This window comes from Callithrix jacchus, chromosome 15, assembly GCF_049354715.1.
Source record: "Callithrix jacchus isolate 240 chromosome 15, calJac240_pri, whole genome shotgun sequence".
NCBI lineage: Eukaryota > Metazoa > Chordata > Mammalia > Primates > Cebidae > Callithrix > Callithrix jacchus.
Window position 1 is genome coordinate 66064180 of NC_133516.1, and position 15577 is coordinate 66079756.

Below are 15577 nucleotides of genomic sequence, written 5' to 3' on the forward strand. Positions count from 1 at the left end.
TAACAAAATCCTCTGCTCTTCTTGTAAAACCTCCTGAGAAAAGGAATGTCAGTGCTGAGCATTTCAACATGACACAGAGATACAGGATAATCTGTTCAACAAAAAGGAACGCTATTAACAAAACAGTTGAAGGTACATAGGAAGAAGGAGTGATAGCTTTCAAGTCCTGAGTCTCTTAGCTATCTTCAAATGAAGATTTAAAGATGTTGTGCAACTAACATGCAGGTTCAAAGCAAAGGTCCAAAGCAAAATTAAGTTTAGGCCCAAAGAAAGAAGACTAAAGGTAAGTATTAAGTGAAAATAGAAAATTATTTCCATAGTTTAGGTCCTTATTGATGGTCCTGGTAACATTTTTTTAGTTGGGAGAGCATGTCCACACTACAAAAATAACACGTTTCACCCAAAAGTAACAAAAAGCATTTAGTGCTGTGTCCAATAAGCCTATGATAAAGATTATTGTACATGTCAGTGAAAACACATGCATACCTTCAGTTACAGAAACTGGAGAAACTAGTGAGTAGTTCACATAAATAATACAGTTGGTGTTATTTTCATCCAGTTGAACCAAGCATTTCTGGGACAGCTGAGAAGAGCAGAAACTGAAGAAAAAAGGAGATTGCTCCAATGGGTCCCTGACTCACTTGACCAGATCTCTCTGCTCAGAGAGAATTCATTCCATGCTGATTTGGTGCCCACCTAACATGCTCAGATGCTGTTCGGAGCACTGGGAATGCAGAGGTGAACACCATCCAAGCAAGGTCCCTGGTCTCACAGACGTCACATTCCAGGAAAGAAGACAGTCAGTCACAAATAGTCTTTTGTTTTTTTCTTTTCACAAAGTTTTTGAATGCCTACTATGTACCAGATACTATTCTAGGCCTGGCAGACACCAGTAAACATGGCAGAGTCCCTCCTGCCACAGGGCTTACATACCAGTAGGGAAAGAAAAGTAACAAACAAGTAGGCAAATAAATAACTCTGGACAGTGCATATTATGAAGAAAAGAAAACAGAGTCTAGAACAGATATTGACATGGAGGAGTGAGGAAGTCTTTTAGAAAGAGAGGTCCAGGAAGGCTTTAATAGGAAGGTAATATTTATGCAGCTCTTAAATGATGAGAAGCAGCCAGCCATGGGAAGATCCCAGAAAAGACAATTCCACACTGAGGAAATGCAAGGGTAAAGCTATGAAACAGGGGCAAGCCTAGCATGTTTAGCAACTGTAAGAAGGGCTGTGTGGCTGTGGCCTAGCAAACAGCAAGAGGGCACAGGCCAGAGGTGGACGGAGCCTGGGCCAACCAGGACATTTACCCATCATAGTAAGAAATTTGGTTGAGTTGAAATACATTGGGCAGTCATTAGAGGACTTGAAGGAGAATAATATTTGATCTACATTTCTAAAAGATGGCTGTTGGGAAAGAATCAACTATGGTGAAATAGATGTGGATATAGAGAGAAACTAATTAGAAAACTAGAACAGTAGCATCACTGAAAGATGACAGTGGCTGAAATTAATGTGTTTAGTGATTGAGGGGCTAAGGAGTGGAGAGATAGAGGATACATTCTGAAGGGTGCACCATTAATGTAAATAGTACAGCTTCTGTGGTGTCCTGGGCTTGGAAGGCGCAGGTGGTAAATGGTTTAAGAATCCACTGGATAGAGAGGCCTGGAGATACAATCCCCTCTTTCTCATCCCTTACAAGGATTATCCTTTGGCACCTAAGGGGGCTTGAGGAGTTTCAAGCTGATTAATTGCCTTCACCTTCAACAGCTTTCTGTCTAAAACCCAAGGCCTAGATGGGCTCTCCTCAGAAGCAAGAGAGGGCACAGTCCTACCTTCGGTAAGGCTGCTGCTAGGGTTCTGGAACCTCAACCCAGGAAGTGAGTAGAGCCACCTGAGCTGGCAGACGATTGGGCCTTGATTTCCCTGATTTCTAGTCTCAGGAGCCACCATGTAGAAACATCCAAGCACTGCCTTCCTGTCTCCTCGGCTGGAGCAGTGGGTTTCTTTCCTGCCTTCTGTGCCACCCTCAAGTACAGGTCTTATTCGTGGGCATGGCACACAGAGAGGGCCACTAATCCCTCCACCCCACATAGGGGTGTCTTGGCCATAACTTTCACCTGAGCCTTAGATAATCGGCACGTTACAGCCAGAAGACACACTATGTCTTAGGCGCTCACTAAATCTGTTTTCCAACCTGTTACATGAGGGGATTGAGCTAAATGATAGATGAGGTTCGCTCCAGCTCTTCAAATGCCCTATTTTATATAAAGATGAGGAAGCAGGGGCCAGGGGAAGGAAAGTGACCCACTCCTAGAACTGGATTAGTCAGACAGTAGCTCTCTGGCCAGGGAATGATTCTTTCCTGTACATTCTTGATTATTATATCCTAACACAGTATTCATTAAATGAATATCCATGTAATGACATTGTTTTCCCTTTACTGAGTGGAGATTTTGGTGAAAATGGGGTGAAAGGCATATTAGAGAAGGAGCTTTGGCTCCCTCAGCTGAAGGACAACATTCGGTGAAAGGAAAGGCGCACAGCAAGAGGAAAAGAGGAAAGATAAGGGGAGAGTGGCAGCACCCCACATTCCTTCATGGCCAGCCCTCAGTGCTCTCCAGCAATGACTGTTCCTCACCTCACCCAGACTGTCATCATTTTACATCTCTGGCATTCTCTGTACTCTCTTCTGCTAATGCAAACTGCATCTCTTCTTAAAAACTAACCCAAGTCTCAATCTCTCATTACAAGTTTCCACTAATCCAGAGCAAAATGAAGGAAAAAAAAAATGAATTGTTACAACCATTGCTACACTGTAATTAGCTTTGTTTGATATCTTTCCCTACCTTTTTGCTTTCTGTGTGATTGTTTCTTGTAAACTGCATAAAGCCAGATTCTTTCCTAAAAATCCAACCTGAGAAACTGTCACATATTATTGTGGGAACACATCTTAACCTTTGTCCTGGTTTTTTATCTGTAAAACAAAGGGTTGTTGCAACAACTGAGTTAACATTGGCAAAGCCCTTAGCCCTGGCACATACTACACATTTAATAAATGCTAGCTACTATTAAGAATTCAGTTTAGGGCCAGGCGTGGTGGCTCAAGCCTGTAATCCCAGCACTTTGGGAGGCTGAGGTGGGTGGATCACGAGGTCAAGAGATCGAGACCATCCTGGTCAACATGGTGAAACCCCGTCTCTACTAAAAATACAAAAAATTAGCCAGGCATGGTGGCGCGTGCCTGTAATCCCAGCTACTCAGAAGGCTGAGGCAGGAGAATTGCCTGAACCCAGGAGGCGGAGGTTGTGGTGAGCCGAGATCACGCCATTGCACTCCAGCCTGGGTAACAAGAGCGAAACTCCGTCTCAAAAAAAAGAAGAAGAAAAAAAAAAAGAATTCAGTTTCATCATTTGTAGGGATAGTGACTGATATACTTGGTGTCATTGGGCCATCTTATTTTATATTTTTCTATTCACCATGATTTTCTTTGCTTTTCTAATCTTTTCTGCCTCAGTGCTTTCTTTCTTCTTTCTTTCTTTCTCTCTTTCTCTCCTTTCTTTCTTCTTTCTTTCTTTCCTTCCTTCTCTCTCTCTCTCTTACCTTTCTCTCTCTCTCTCTCTCTCTCTCTTTCTTTCTTTCCTGAGACGGAGTTTCACTCGTTACCCAGGCTGGAGTGCAATGGTGTGATCTCGGCTCACCGCAACCTCTGCCTCCTCCTGGGTTCAGGCAATTCTCCTGCCTCAGCCTCCTGAGTAGCTGGGATTACAGGCACATGCCACTATGACCAGCTAATTTTTTGTATTTCTAGTAGAGACAGGGTTTCACCATGTTGACCAGGATGGTCTTGATCTCTTGACCTTGTGATCCACCCACCTGAGCCTCCCAAAGGCCTCAGTGCTTTTATCAAGTTTTCCTGAAACCCATTTTCTAGAAACAGGTGTTCACTAAGAGTTGCGTTTAAAACTTTAAAATAGATAGTCCTAAGTAGGTTTATGCCTCCCAAACAATATTAATACCAAGGACTTCAGAATGCCTTGATATTCTGATCTCCTAGATCCCACAAGATTTTCTACTATTTTATTTCCATCTTGTTTTAATCATTCACCACTCCCCACCCCCTAATCTATATTTACTTAAAACTTGCCAATGTGTTTACCAATGTATGTACTCACCACTGCCTTTTGTATCCCACTCCTTTCTTCTGGGTTTCATTTCACTCTTACTAAAGAGCATCCTTTAGTAAGTACTTTTGCCCATCACAACTTAACAAAGAGAAGTCTGGATCTCTGAATTTATCTTGCATGAAGAACAAGCTGAGCTGGTTTAAAACAGAACTATCCCACAGTTCATCACTATGATATTCTTTTACTTTGCTAGAAAAAACAAAAACAAAAACAAAAACCAGCCCCCGACAAGGTTATAACTTTTAGCATTTATTCATCTATTTTCCCCTTATGGATATAAACCAGCAATATTCCCAAAGTACATCTAGACAAATATGCTTCTATGAAGCCCGTATTTCTACAAAACTGTGACAAAGTAGGTAAGAATAGTCTCCTGACAATCAGATTTGAGCCTTACATTATGCTACCATAGGTTTCCTTAGCCCCACCCCTTTCTTTAGGTTTTTAACCTAAGTATACAATACCATGTATTGCAAATAGGAAACAAATTATTCTATCTAGGTGCCATGCTTTCAGAAATTCAATATTTATGTTGCCAAAATAAAATGTTTTCAGTAGATACTCTTTAAAATTAAAATAGTTATATTAAAATAGCTCATTCAATAACATTACCTAGAAAGTACATTTTGCAGTGAAGACTTACTAGGCATGGGAAAGTCAGGGCTGCTCAAAATCAGCTACTATATAAAAGATATGATACAAGGGGACAGTGTCAGTATTCTGAATATCTGAACCTAGGGATACCCAGAAATACACAGAAGGAATGGAGAAATGCCCCCTTTAAGTTCTCAGTGAAGGTGGGGAGTACAAAGTCAGTACCATGGATGTTAATGTGAATACTTACAGCCTCAGATAGTTGTTCTTAAAGATATCTGAAAAAACAGACTGAAAACCAAAAAAAAATTATAGAAATGGTAATAAATGTAATGGCTGTGATTTTTCCCTCTTATGTTCATTCTTTTATAATACATGCACAGCAGACACAAGTGTTTCTCATTTGAATAATTGCTATTTTCTTTTATCAGATGCTAAGTTTGAAGTCCATTGTTTTTCACCCCAATTCTAGCCTTCCCTACCTCTGTTGACACATCAATATTTACCATATGATTTTGTTTTTAAAGGCATACCTCCCTATATAACTTACACAGTCTTATGTGTATGAATTCTTTTTTCAACTAGACCAGTGATCCTCAATGTGGTGGTCAAAAAAGACAGGAGTAGAGGATGAAAGGATGGCCTCGCATACTAGCCCATCTAAAGTGCATCTAGCAGCTCACCCCCACACCCCCAAACCATAAGCATCACTGCTATTCTGAGCTGACGCTGATGAGAGATGTTATAACTTTGAGGGGAGTGTGGAGGTACAAAGAGTTAATAACCGGTGAATTACCATAAGTTTGATGAGAACTGCATTTTCACTAAAAGGTGAATTTTAGAACCAGAAGTTTATTGGTTTCAATTCTGGATCTACCACTTACTTTAAGTTCCTTAATCTTTGTCAGATGGATATAAACATACTCTTCTTTCAATGTATGAGTATTAAACATGCTAAGTGCTAACAAATAGTGCTCAATAAATGCCCTTTAGACCTTGTTTTTCAGGTAGACATGGGAGTTCCTTTACATTAGAGGTTTCTCAATCTTGGCACAACTGACATTTTAGACTTGGATAATTCTTCATTATGGAGTGCTGTGGGCTAAAGTGTGCCCTGCCCCACCCCTGCCACTAAATATGTTGCAAGTCTTAACTGCTGGTATCTCAGAATGTGACTGTATTTAGAGATAGGGCCGTCTATCTAAAAAAGAGGTAACTAAAGTAAAATGAGGCCATATGCATGACCCCTGATCCACTATGACTGGGATCCCTATAAGAAATCAGGACACCAGCCCTGCAGAGTCACGTGCACACAGAGAAAAGACCATGCAAAGACACAGTGAGAAGGCCTCTGTCTGGAAGCCAAGGAGAGAAGCCTAAGAAGAAATCCTACTGATCTTGGACTTCTAGCCTTCAGAATTATGAGAATAAAACTTTCTGTTGTTTAAAGCTCCCAGTCTGTAGTGTTTTGTGATGGCAGCCCTGGCAATGAGGGTTGGAGGTTTAGCATCATCCCTGGCCTCCACCCATTGATACTGGTAGTATCTCTCACCAACCCCTATCTCCAAAAGTGTCTCCACAAATTGCCAGCTGTCTCCTCAGGGTCAAAATCTTTCCGCCCACCACACTGGGAACCACAGTTTCAGATGATCTTTAGCCACCTTTGTATTCCCAGTGTCAGCACAGTGACAGATACATAACTAAGTAGACAACCAAATATTTGCTGGATGAACTCATGTGCCTGCTTTCCAGTCTTAGGTCTCTCTGCTCCCTCACAAACTCCTTTTGTTGCAATTAAAGTAATAATTACTTCCAGTTTAATTTATAGACTATAACTTGTAATGCAACAAGTAGTTTTCATTTTGGCATAATTTCTGACAACTCGGTGACATAAATATATCCATGTGAGCCCCTCTTTTGTTTGACATGCTCACTTACCTCACATCAGTTCTGCTGACAGATTTGGTAAGTGGTGCTTTTAGTTTCCTTAATGCACCACTCAGGATTTCAACCAAATGAAATTATTATGACATATTTTTCTATAGCCATTTGTAACACAGGGAACTCATAAAGAAATCAAATGTCTGGACTTCACTGTCAAAACACTAAACCCTCAGCCATAATGACACTCTATGCATTATCAGAAACCCCAAAGCATACCAAAAAGCCAAGGTCAACAGAGATATTCTTTGGAATGAGGAGGTCGTAAATGTTGAACCTGGCAAATCATAAATTTCTTTTCTTAACACTGCCGCATTTGCTGTAGTCTCATTTGAAAGCTGACGTGTTTGGGTTGGGTGGTGGCAGAGGGGTGGGAGTGGGGGGATGCTGGCTCTGAAATGCCAAATAGAGGCATTATGAACTCTGGAAGCATCTGACTACTGGTAGACATTTTACACACATACAGCAATTTCTGACCAATCCATTGCAATGATTTCTAACCCATACTCAACTATCCACAGGATATTGTTTTAAGAACATTACTGTAAACCGATACAGTCTATTCATTTACAAAATTCATTTATTGCATACTTTTTGTTTAATAGCTTAGATTCAGTGTTACAGATTTTATTGACCCAAGTGAAAAAATACTGACACTAATCATTTTTGGTGCTATTTCAGAAGAATATGCACAATGTTTCTAACTTATTGTGACTTTGTGACTGTTGTGACTTTAAATTATAATACCAATATCCTACTCTGAGAAATGTGTAAAATACAGGTCTAATAAAAAACTACATTAACCTTGGGCAACAATCATCATGGAACTGCTGTAACACAGGCATGGTGGTGGCCTGCATCGGCACTCACACACACCAAGAATGTGAACTGACATCCTGCCTTTCTAAAATACAAATATTTAAATTCTCAACTGTTTCTTGTAATAAAGAGGTTGAAAAAAATCCTTTTGTGAGGTTGGCTTCTCCATGGAAGAGACGGAGAATGGCCTAAGGACAGTCTGAAATTTAGATATCAAACCAAACCAAAACAAATTCCTCCGCCAAAGTGCCAAAGAGTCTGCCTACTCTGCAAGTGGGGCCTGTGTGAATGTCAGTATTTTTACTGAGAGATGTTTTAGAGGCAGGAGGCAACTAAGCAAGTGAGAATATTTTGTAATAATTTCCCCCCTTGGAAAAGCAGAAAAGAATGAAAATCAGCTAACCATAATATTTAGAATTTAGCAACTTTCCTTGGGAATGTATAAATAGGAAATCTATATATAGCAACCAAAAGTATCATATTCTAATCACTGTATTTGAAAGGTCAGAAAAAGCCCACACTAATTCCTATTGCGCTTGTTTCTTGGTTCAATCTCAGCACTTTCAGGAGTTCTTATGCGGCGATTCTGTCTTGGACTCATTTCTGTGTCTTGAAGATCGTTTCTGGAAATAGAAAAAAGAAATGGTGTCTTAGGAGGTAATGATCATTATTCTACAACAGTTTCTAATTTACAAGTGTTTTCACATGGATTATTTCATTAAAACCTCAAAATAACCCTCTATTCTGTTGATGAATTAATAATTGTTACTACTAGTATTTCTACTTTATGAACTAGTGAATTAGCAAAGATCACAGATAATAAATGGGTTCTAAATCCCTTTTTCTGAATTACAATCGAGGAGTTTATGATTCTGTTTAGCATGTAGAGAGCTGGAGGTAAAAAAAAAAAAAAAAAAAAAAAAAAAAAAAAAGGCAAACAAAAAGCTGCTCCCATCCTAACAAGAAAGGGCCAGAAAGTCTAATAAAATCTTAACTCTTTTTTGATCCTTCAAAGATCTGACATTGTAAAGTAACTAAAAAGCAAAATTCCAAAGAAAAATGTTCTCCTCCAAAGGTGGGCCAAAGAAAAATGTTCTCCTCCAAAGGTGTTCTCTCACTTTTGGCAGAGTGTTGGAGAACAAGGTGGCTGCCATACAACCAAGTAAGAAGAATCAGCTAAGATTTTCCTAATTTCTTAAATACAGGCTAATATTGCAGGCTCTAACACAAGGAGAGTCCGCTCACACTTGGCAACTCTTTTCCACAAGCCTTGTCAGGTGCTCACAAGAAAGACTGGGAATAGGGCAGGAGAATGGAGAGGCCACTTCAGTGGCTACTGGGGACAGGAAGAAGTCCTGCCCGCTTTCCTGAATGCTTCTCTCCTGTGAAACATAAGCTTTTCAATTGCTGAGAGATGCACAGGAAACTCCCCCTGGGGCTCTGGCAAAGACCCATTGCCTCTAGGGAAGGCGCAGAGGTGAAAAGGAATGCAGGCAAAGATTTACTGCTGCAGGGGAAATAGTAGAAACTAAAACCTCTACCTTACAGGAAGGGCAGAAAAATCTCAGGCTGATGACCTTATACTGACACCAAGCAGAGGTTTGGTCAAGGCAGCCTGATACCATGGGAGGAGGTGGAAGTGCTGAGAAAGGCCCATCCCTGAGACCCAGGCACGCAGGGTCTACCTAAGACTCAGACTGGACTGAGACAACAGTGAACCCCAGCTGTCTCCCACCATAAGCCTAGCACCAAGCAATAAGCAGGAGCAGGAATGGCTGAGGGAGAGACAAGGACATGAAGACATGCCCTTACGTGGTGCAGGCAGGCAAGCACGGCTGAAAGGAAAATGGGAGTAAAATCGGTGAGAAAAAGCCTCTGGCAATCCAGCCCCCACACTAAGTAGAAGTCAAAACAGCCATCTGCTAGAGTAACTTGAAGTCAGTGATGCACTGAAAAGGTCACATTAGTCACTAGGACACACCAACCCGAGTCAACTCTGAATTACATGGCTCAACTCCCAACACTAATGACCCAATAGGATGCCCATTTCTAGGCACAAACACTACTGACCTCAGTCCCTATGGTCCTTCACCATATGGCTAACATTCACAAAGTATGATGCACAAAGAAGCAAGGGAAAAAAACCCATTTTGAGATAAAGCAGCTGGCAGATAGAGATGACCCACACAGAGGACTTTAAAATACCTATGATTAATATGTTAGAGGCTTCAGTGGAAAAGTCAAGCAACATGCATGAATCAGTGGAAAATTTCAGCAAATATGGAAATAAGACTCAAATGGAAATGTTAGAAATAGACAACAACAAAGATAAAAAAAATCTTTCAATAGGATTTAAGTATAATATATAAAGTTGATAAAAGACTTAGTGAGCTAGAAGATATATCAATAAAAACCATCCAGATTGAGATACAAGAGAAAAAGGAGTGTGTGGGGGATGCACACTGAATAGAGCAGCCAAGAGCTATTGGGACAATAAAAATGGCATAACACGTGTATAATTGGAATACCTAAAGGAAAAGAGAAAAATAACTATGGAAAATAAATATGTAAATATATGTGGCTGTGGATTTTCTAAAAATGCTGAAACACATCAAATCAAGATCAAAGTTGGTCAAAGAACTCCAATCATGATAAATACCAAAATTAAACAATCAACAAACAAGATCTCTCCAGGGTTTGTTGTTGTTGCTGCTTGCTGTTATCGTTTAGTGAATTTTCTAAACCAATCCTATAAATATGTATTCTTTGTAGTATATGGCAACTAAAAGTGTCTGCTTGATTAGCTTTGTGGTCCACTAATGACTGGACAGTTCCTTAGACATCTGGAACCAATATCATACAGAACCCCTTAGCAAAACCAGTCTTTGCTGAGGGGCTGTGTGTATGTGCTGGGGCATGCAATCAACATTCACTCAACACTTGGTGGACAACTCTGCCTTAGCCTCTACTTCCTGCTTGCCCACAGCCTCATGGTTAACCAGAGGTAAAGGTCTCTCCTAAGCATGCATAGAGCTCTATGAATGAGAGTGACCCTCTAGATTCCCAGGAATATTTCGCAGCTGTTCAAAACCCCGATGGAAATCTTATTCTTCAGCTTTTACTGTTAGGCTTTTTGGCTAGCATATTGTTTGCCCCATCTGTTATCTACCACCTCAGACAGCTGCAAAGCTAGTCAAATGCCTCTAGTTGCTTTCAACAAACCCCCTTAGAGAAAAGGTTTTTTGAATTCAGTAAGCTCCAAGTCACGTAAAGTAATGATAGTCTTGCAAGTAGAGTCTTTCAGGGAGAACCATTAGACACTAAGGCTAAGTAAAAATTCTCTGAGAATGCGGCTTTAAAGGAGCTCCAACCCCACTCTGCCTTCTCTAGGGGCTGCCAGCCTGCTGGTCCTCATCACGACTGCAGATTCTTGGTTCCCGAGGCCACAGAGGAACTGGAGAGAGGACAATGAGAACAAAGCCAGTCGAATCACCGCAAGGCTCACTGTTCTGAGATTCAGACATTTTTCTTGAATAGATGCTCCCTAAATTACTGCTGCCTTTGGTTAATTTTCAGAGTTTTCCAAAAAGTTGATTCTGACAATTTTTGCAGTTTTGTTATTGCTTTTATGAAGCAGAGAATTTCCACCAGTTTTGACATCATTTTTATCATTTTTACTGTTTTTCATGTTTTAGTTCATGTTCTTAAAATCTCTCAACTTTCACCATGTCAAATTTTTTATCTCAATGTTTTATTATCATTTACTTATTTGACTTCTGACTCTTTTTAAGGCTTAAGTTTTAGTGGGATGTTCTTCCTTACTTTTAACTTCTATTTTATTGCTCTTTACTCTCAGATCTTGTTTTCAAGAATCCTTTAAAAATTTTCAGTAATATTTTCCTCCCATGTTTCCCCTCTATGATTTGCCTTTATGATAGCTGGCAACAGACACGGCTATTGAAGTAGCAGAAGAAGTCATCTATACCATAAGTGGGGGATTAGGAGGGGAGTTCCTGGCAAGGATCTCAGTGGTTCTCCCAGAACAATCCTCTAAAACACTTTATCCCCTAAGATGCAAGAATCCTAATAGAATAACCCAACCCATATTTTTTTCCCATACATGTAACATATTGACTTACTGGAATAACACTTAATAAGATCTCACAGGTACAGCAGGTTTTTTAATTCTTGGTCTTCAGCAGGTATAATCAATGAATTTATTTTAGTAAAATTTGTCAATAGCATGTTAGCCAGATGGGATGATAAGGAGTTTATGGGGAGTTCTACGTGCCCTACTGGGGAGGTCCACAGTGAGGCATCTACTGTTAAGGTATCAAATCTATCTACTGTTAAAGTATTGAATCTACTGAATGCAAAAACATGCCTTGGGAGATCTGGCCATTCATTACCAGCCTGCTTCCAATACACATTATTTCCAGGATGATCTACTTTCTTTCTTGGTAGGGCCATAGAAAGAATCTCTTGGTGTGTGCCTCTCCTTGCCTCATGTTGATTACAGAGAGAGTGGTCAGATCAAAGACCACTCTAAACAGGCCTGGGTTTCCTTTTATTCATTTTTTTAAACATGGGATTCACTGCTTTCCTGCTGCAAGTACATTCAATTACAGTAACTGTATCATTTAACAAACATGACAGGCTCATAGGTGCATGCAAACAACTTCTCATGGGTTTAAAATGAAATGCAGACTATTAATAGAGAAAATGATTATTCCTTTTCCGATTTTGTAAAATTAGAGAAAGTTATTTTCTAAAATTTTCTTTCAAAGGCACTGAGATAGAGACAAAGAGTTAGCAAGATTCTTAAACGGTGTTAGCTTAAAAATCAAATTTACAAATTTGGAAAGGAGCCTTTATTTCTTTTAAACAATTACAGCCTGCAAAGTGACCACTCTGACAGGCTGAGAAGTGCTGGCTCCAGCAGGGCTAAAGCATTTCCTTGTTCCTGTCTTCTGCCTCCTGACCACCCTTGTGTCTCTCCCTTGTGGCCCTGTGTGGTGTGCCATGGCGTCTCTAAGACCTTTGAGTATAATGAAACTTTTGTTTCCCCAAACCTAATGTCTCCTCTTGTGGCCACACCTGACTGACCATCTCAAAAAAGAATACAAAATGTAGCTCAAAACAGTTAGATGAACCAATATTTATAGACATAAGACCCCAAGACCAGTCTGTAAAAAAATAAGTTTCCAGCTGCTTATGAAAATACTGCTTTATATGGAGCCATGTGTTGCTAACGAAACCTCTAAATCATTTATGGAATTAAGAGAATGTGTTGGAACTGATATGGCATGTTCTAGGACTAATATCTCAAATATGCCACTGTGGTACCACAAAAAATAACTATAAGCTTAAGATAGGAATTTGTAGAATGGCATCATTTTGTTGAAAAATAAAGCTCTGGAGGCTTTTCCTGATTCTGCTTTTAAAACTACATCACAGCATAAGTTCTTCCTTAGAAGGAACTGCAGCTGTTTAAACTATTCCATACTCTGCTAAAATCAGGAGGCCTGAAATCAGGAGGTCTGGATTCTGATCCTGACAGTATCACTAACTAGTCCTCTGACCTTGACTAAGGGTCAGTTTACCTCTCTGGAGCCCAGCTTCCTTTTCTATGAAACAAATGGATTGGACTAGATGAGCTCTTGTATCTTTCTTGCTTTAAAAAGTGAGATGATGGGATTTGTTTTCTAAGTGTTTTCTGGTAGTAACGACTTTAAGAAGTCATCATTATCGAAAGAAAATGCCTTTTGGAGAGGAGAGCTAAGATGGCTAAATAGGAACAGCTCTGGAGTGCAGCTCCCAGCGAGAACAATGCAGAGGCTGAGTGAACACCGCATTTCCAAACGAGTTATTACTGCCCACAGACAAGGAGATTCCTGAGCTGAAAAGCACCATGAGTTTCCAGCACACCTGTCTCAGCTGGTGCAGCAGGTCTCCGCACAAAAACTCTGGGCAGCCGTTTCAACTGGCACCTAGAACTCCAGGGAGACAGAGTGCTCATTCAACCGAAAAAAAGGAGGCTGAAACAAGGAGCTAGGTGATCTGGCTTAGCAGGTCCAATCCCCACAAAGACCAGCAATCTGAAACACTCTGGACTGAGACTTTCGCAGCAAGTGCAGTTGGACCTGGGATGGTCCAGCTCTGTTGGGGGAAGGGCATCTGCCATTACCGAGGCCGTTCGCCACTAACGGCACAATTACCAAGGCAGTCTGTCATTACAGAGTCAGTCCGCCATTACTAAGGCAGACCACCATTACCAAGGCAGTTCTAACTATACCTCTATAAATAAAACTGCAAGGAAGTTCACACAGCAGCTGGGCAGAGCCCATGGCAGGTCAGCAACGCCTCTGCTGGCAGACTGTGACTAGGCTACATCCTTGCTGGGCAGGGAAGCTCTGAAAAAAGGCAGCAGCACGTCAGGAACTTATAAATAAAGCCCCACCTTCCCAGGACAGAGCACCTGGGAAAATAGGCAGTTATGAGTTCTGCTGCAACAGACTTAAATGTACCTGCCCAGCAGCTCTGAACAGAACAACGGACCTCACAGCTCAGCACTAGAGCTCCTATAAGGGAAAGACTGTTTCCTCAAGCAGCTCCCTGACCCCCATATATCCAAAGAGTCACCTCATAAAGGAGAGCTCAGGTTAACATCTGGCGGGTATCCTTCTGGGATGAAGATAACAAGAAGAAACTGGCAGCAACCCTTACTGTCTTGCAACTGCTGCAGGTGATACCCAGGCAAGCAGGGTCTGGAGTGGACCTCCAGCAGTCCTAAAGCAGAGGGACCTGACTGTTTGAAGGAAAACTAAAAAACAGAAATAAGTAACTTCATCATCAACAAAAAAGACGTCCACTCAGAGACCCCATCTGAAAGTCACCAACCACAAAGACCACAAGTAGATAAATCCACAAAGATGGGAAGAAACCAGCAAAAAAAGAATGAAAACACCCCAAACCAGAACGTCTCTCCTCCTCCAAGGGATCACTACTTATCACCAGCAAAGCAACAAAGCTGGATGGAGAATGAGTCTGATGAATTCACAGAAATAGGCTTCAGAAGGTGGGTAATAACAAACTTCTCTAAGCTAAAAGAACATGTTCTAACCCAATGCAAAGAAACTAAGAACCATGAAAAAAGGCTTGACGAAATGCTAACGAGAATAAACAGCTTAGAGAAGAATATAAATGACTTAAAGGAGCTGAAAAACACAACACGAGAACTTCAAGAAGCATACACGAGTTTCAGTAGCTGAAATCGACCAAGCAGAAGAAAGGATATCAGAAACTGAAGATCAACTCAATGAAATAAAATGAGAAGTCAAGATTAGAGAAAAAAAGAATGAAAAGAAATGAACACTGCCTCCAAGAAATATGGGATAATGTGAAAAGACCTAATCTACGTTTGATAGGTGTACCTGAATGTGACGGAGAGAATGAATCCAAGCTGGGAAACACTCTTCAGCATATTATACAGGAAAACTTCCCCAGCCTAGCAATATTCAAGTCTGGGAAATACAGAGAACACCACAAACATATTCCTCAAGAAGAGGAACCCCAAGGCACATAATCGTCAGATTCGCCAGGGTTGAAATGAAGGAGAAAATGCTAAGGGCAGCCAGAGAGAAAGGTCAGGTTACCCACAAAGGGAAGCCCATCAGACTCTCAGCAGATCTCTCAGCAGAAACCCTAAAAGCCAGAAGAGAGTGGGGGCCAATATTCAACATCCTTAAAGAACTTTCAAACTAAAATTTCATATCGAGACAAACTAAGCTTCATAAGCGAAGGACAAATAAAATCCTTTACAATCAAGCAACTGCTGAGAGATTTCGTCAACACCAGGCCTGCCTTACAAGAGCTCCTGAAAGAAGCACTAAACAGAGAAAGGTACAACAAGTACCAGACACTCCAAACATGTACCAACTGGTAAAGAGCATTGGAACAATGAACAAACTGCGTCAACTAATGAGCAAAACAACAAGCTAGCATCAAAATGGAAGGATCAAAGCTACACAAAACAG

At 40.7% G+C, this 15577-nt stretch overlaps 1 protein-coding gene across 3 annotated transcripts in view; it reads right to left on the reverse strand.

Annotated features, from left to right (window-relative positions):
* Nucleotides 1-7284: 7284 nt before the first annotated feature.
* The window catches only part of RAD18 (RAD18 E3 ubiquitin protein ligase), a 99228-nt gene continuing 90935 nt past the window's right edge, over nt 7285-15577 (reverse strand). For all 3 annotated transcript variants that reach the window (XM_002758601.7, XM_017965050.4, XM_008982083.5), the window contains one exon: nt 7285-8164. In XM_002758601.7, the coding sequence (XP_002758647.2) occupies nt 8062-8164 (103 nt within the window). In that variant the 3' untranslated portion in view covers nt 7285-8061. The remainder of the gene's footprint in view (nt 8165-15577) is intronic.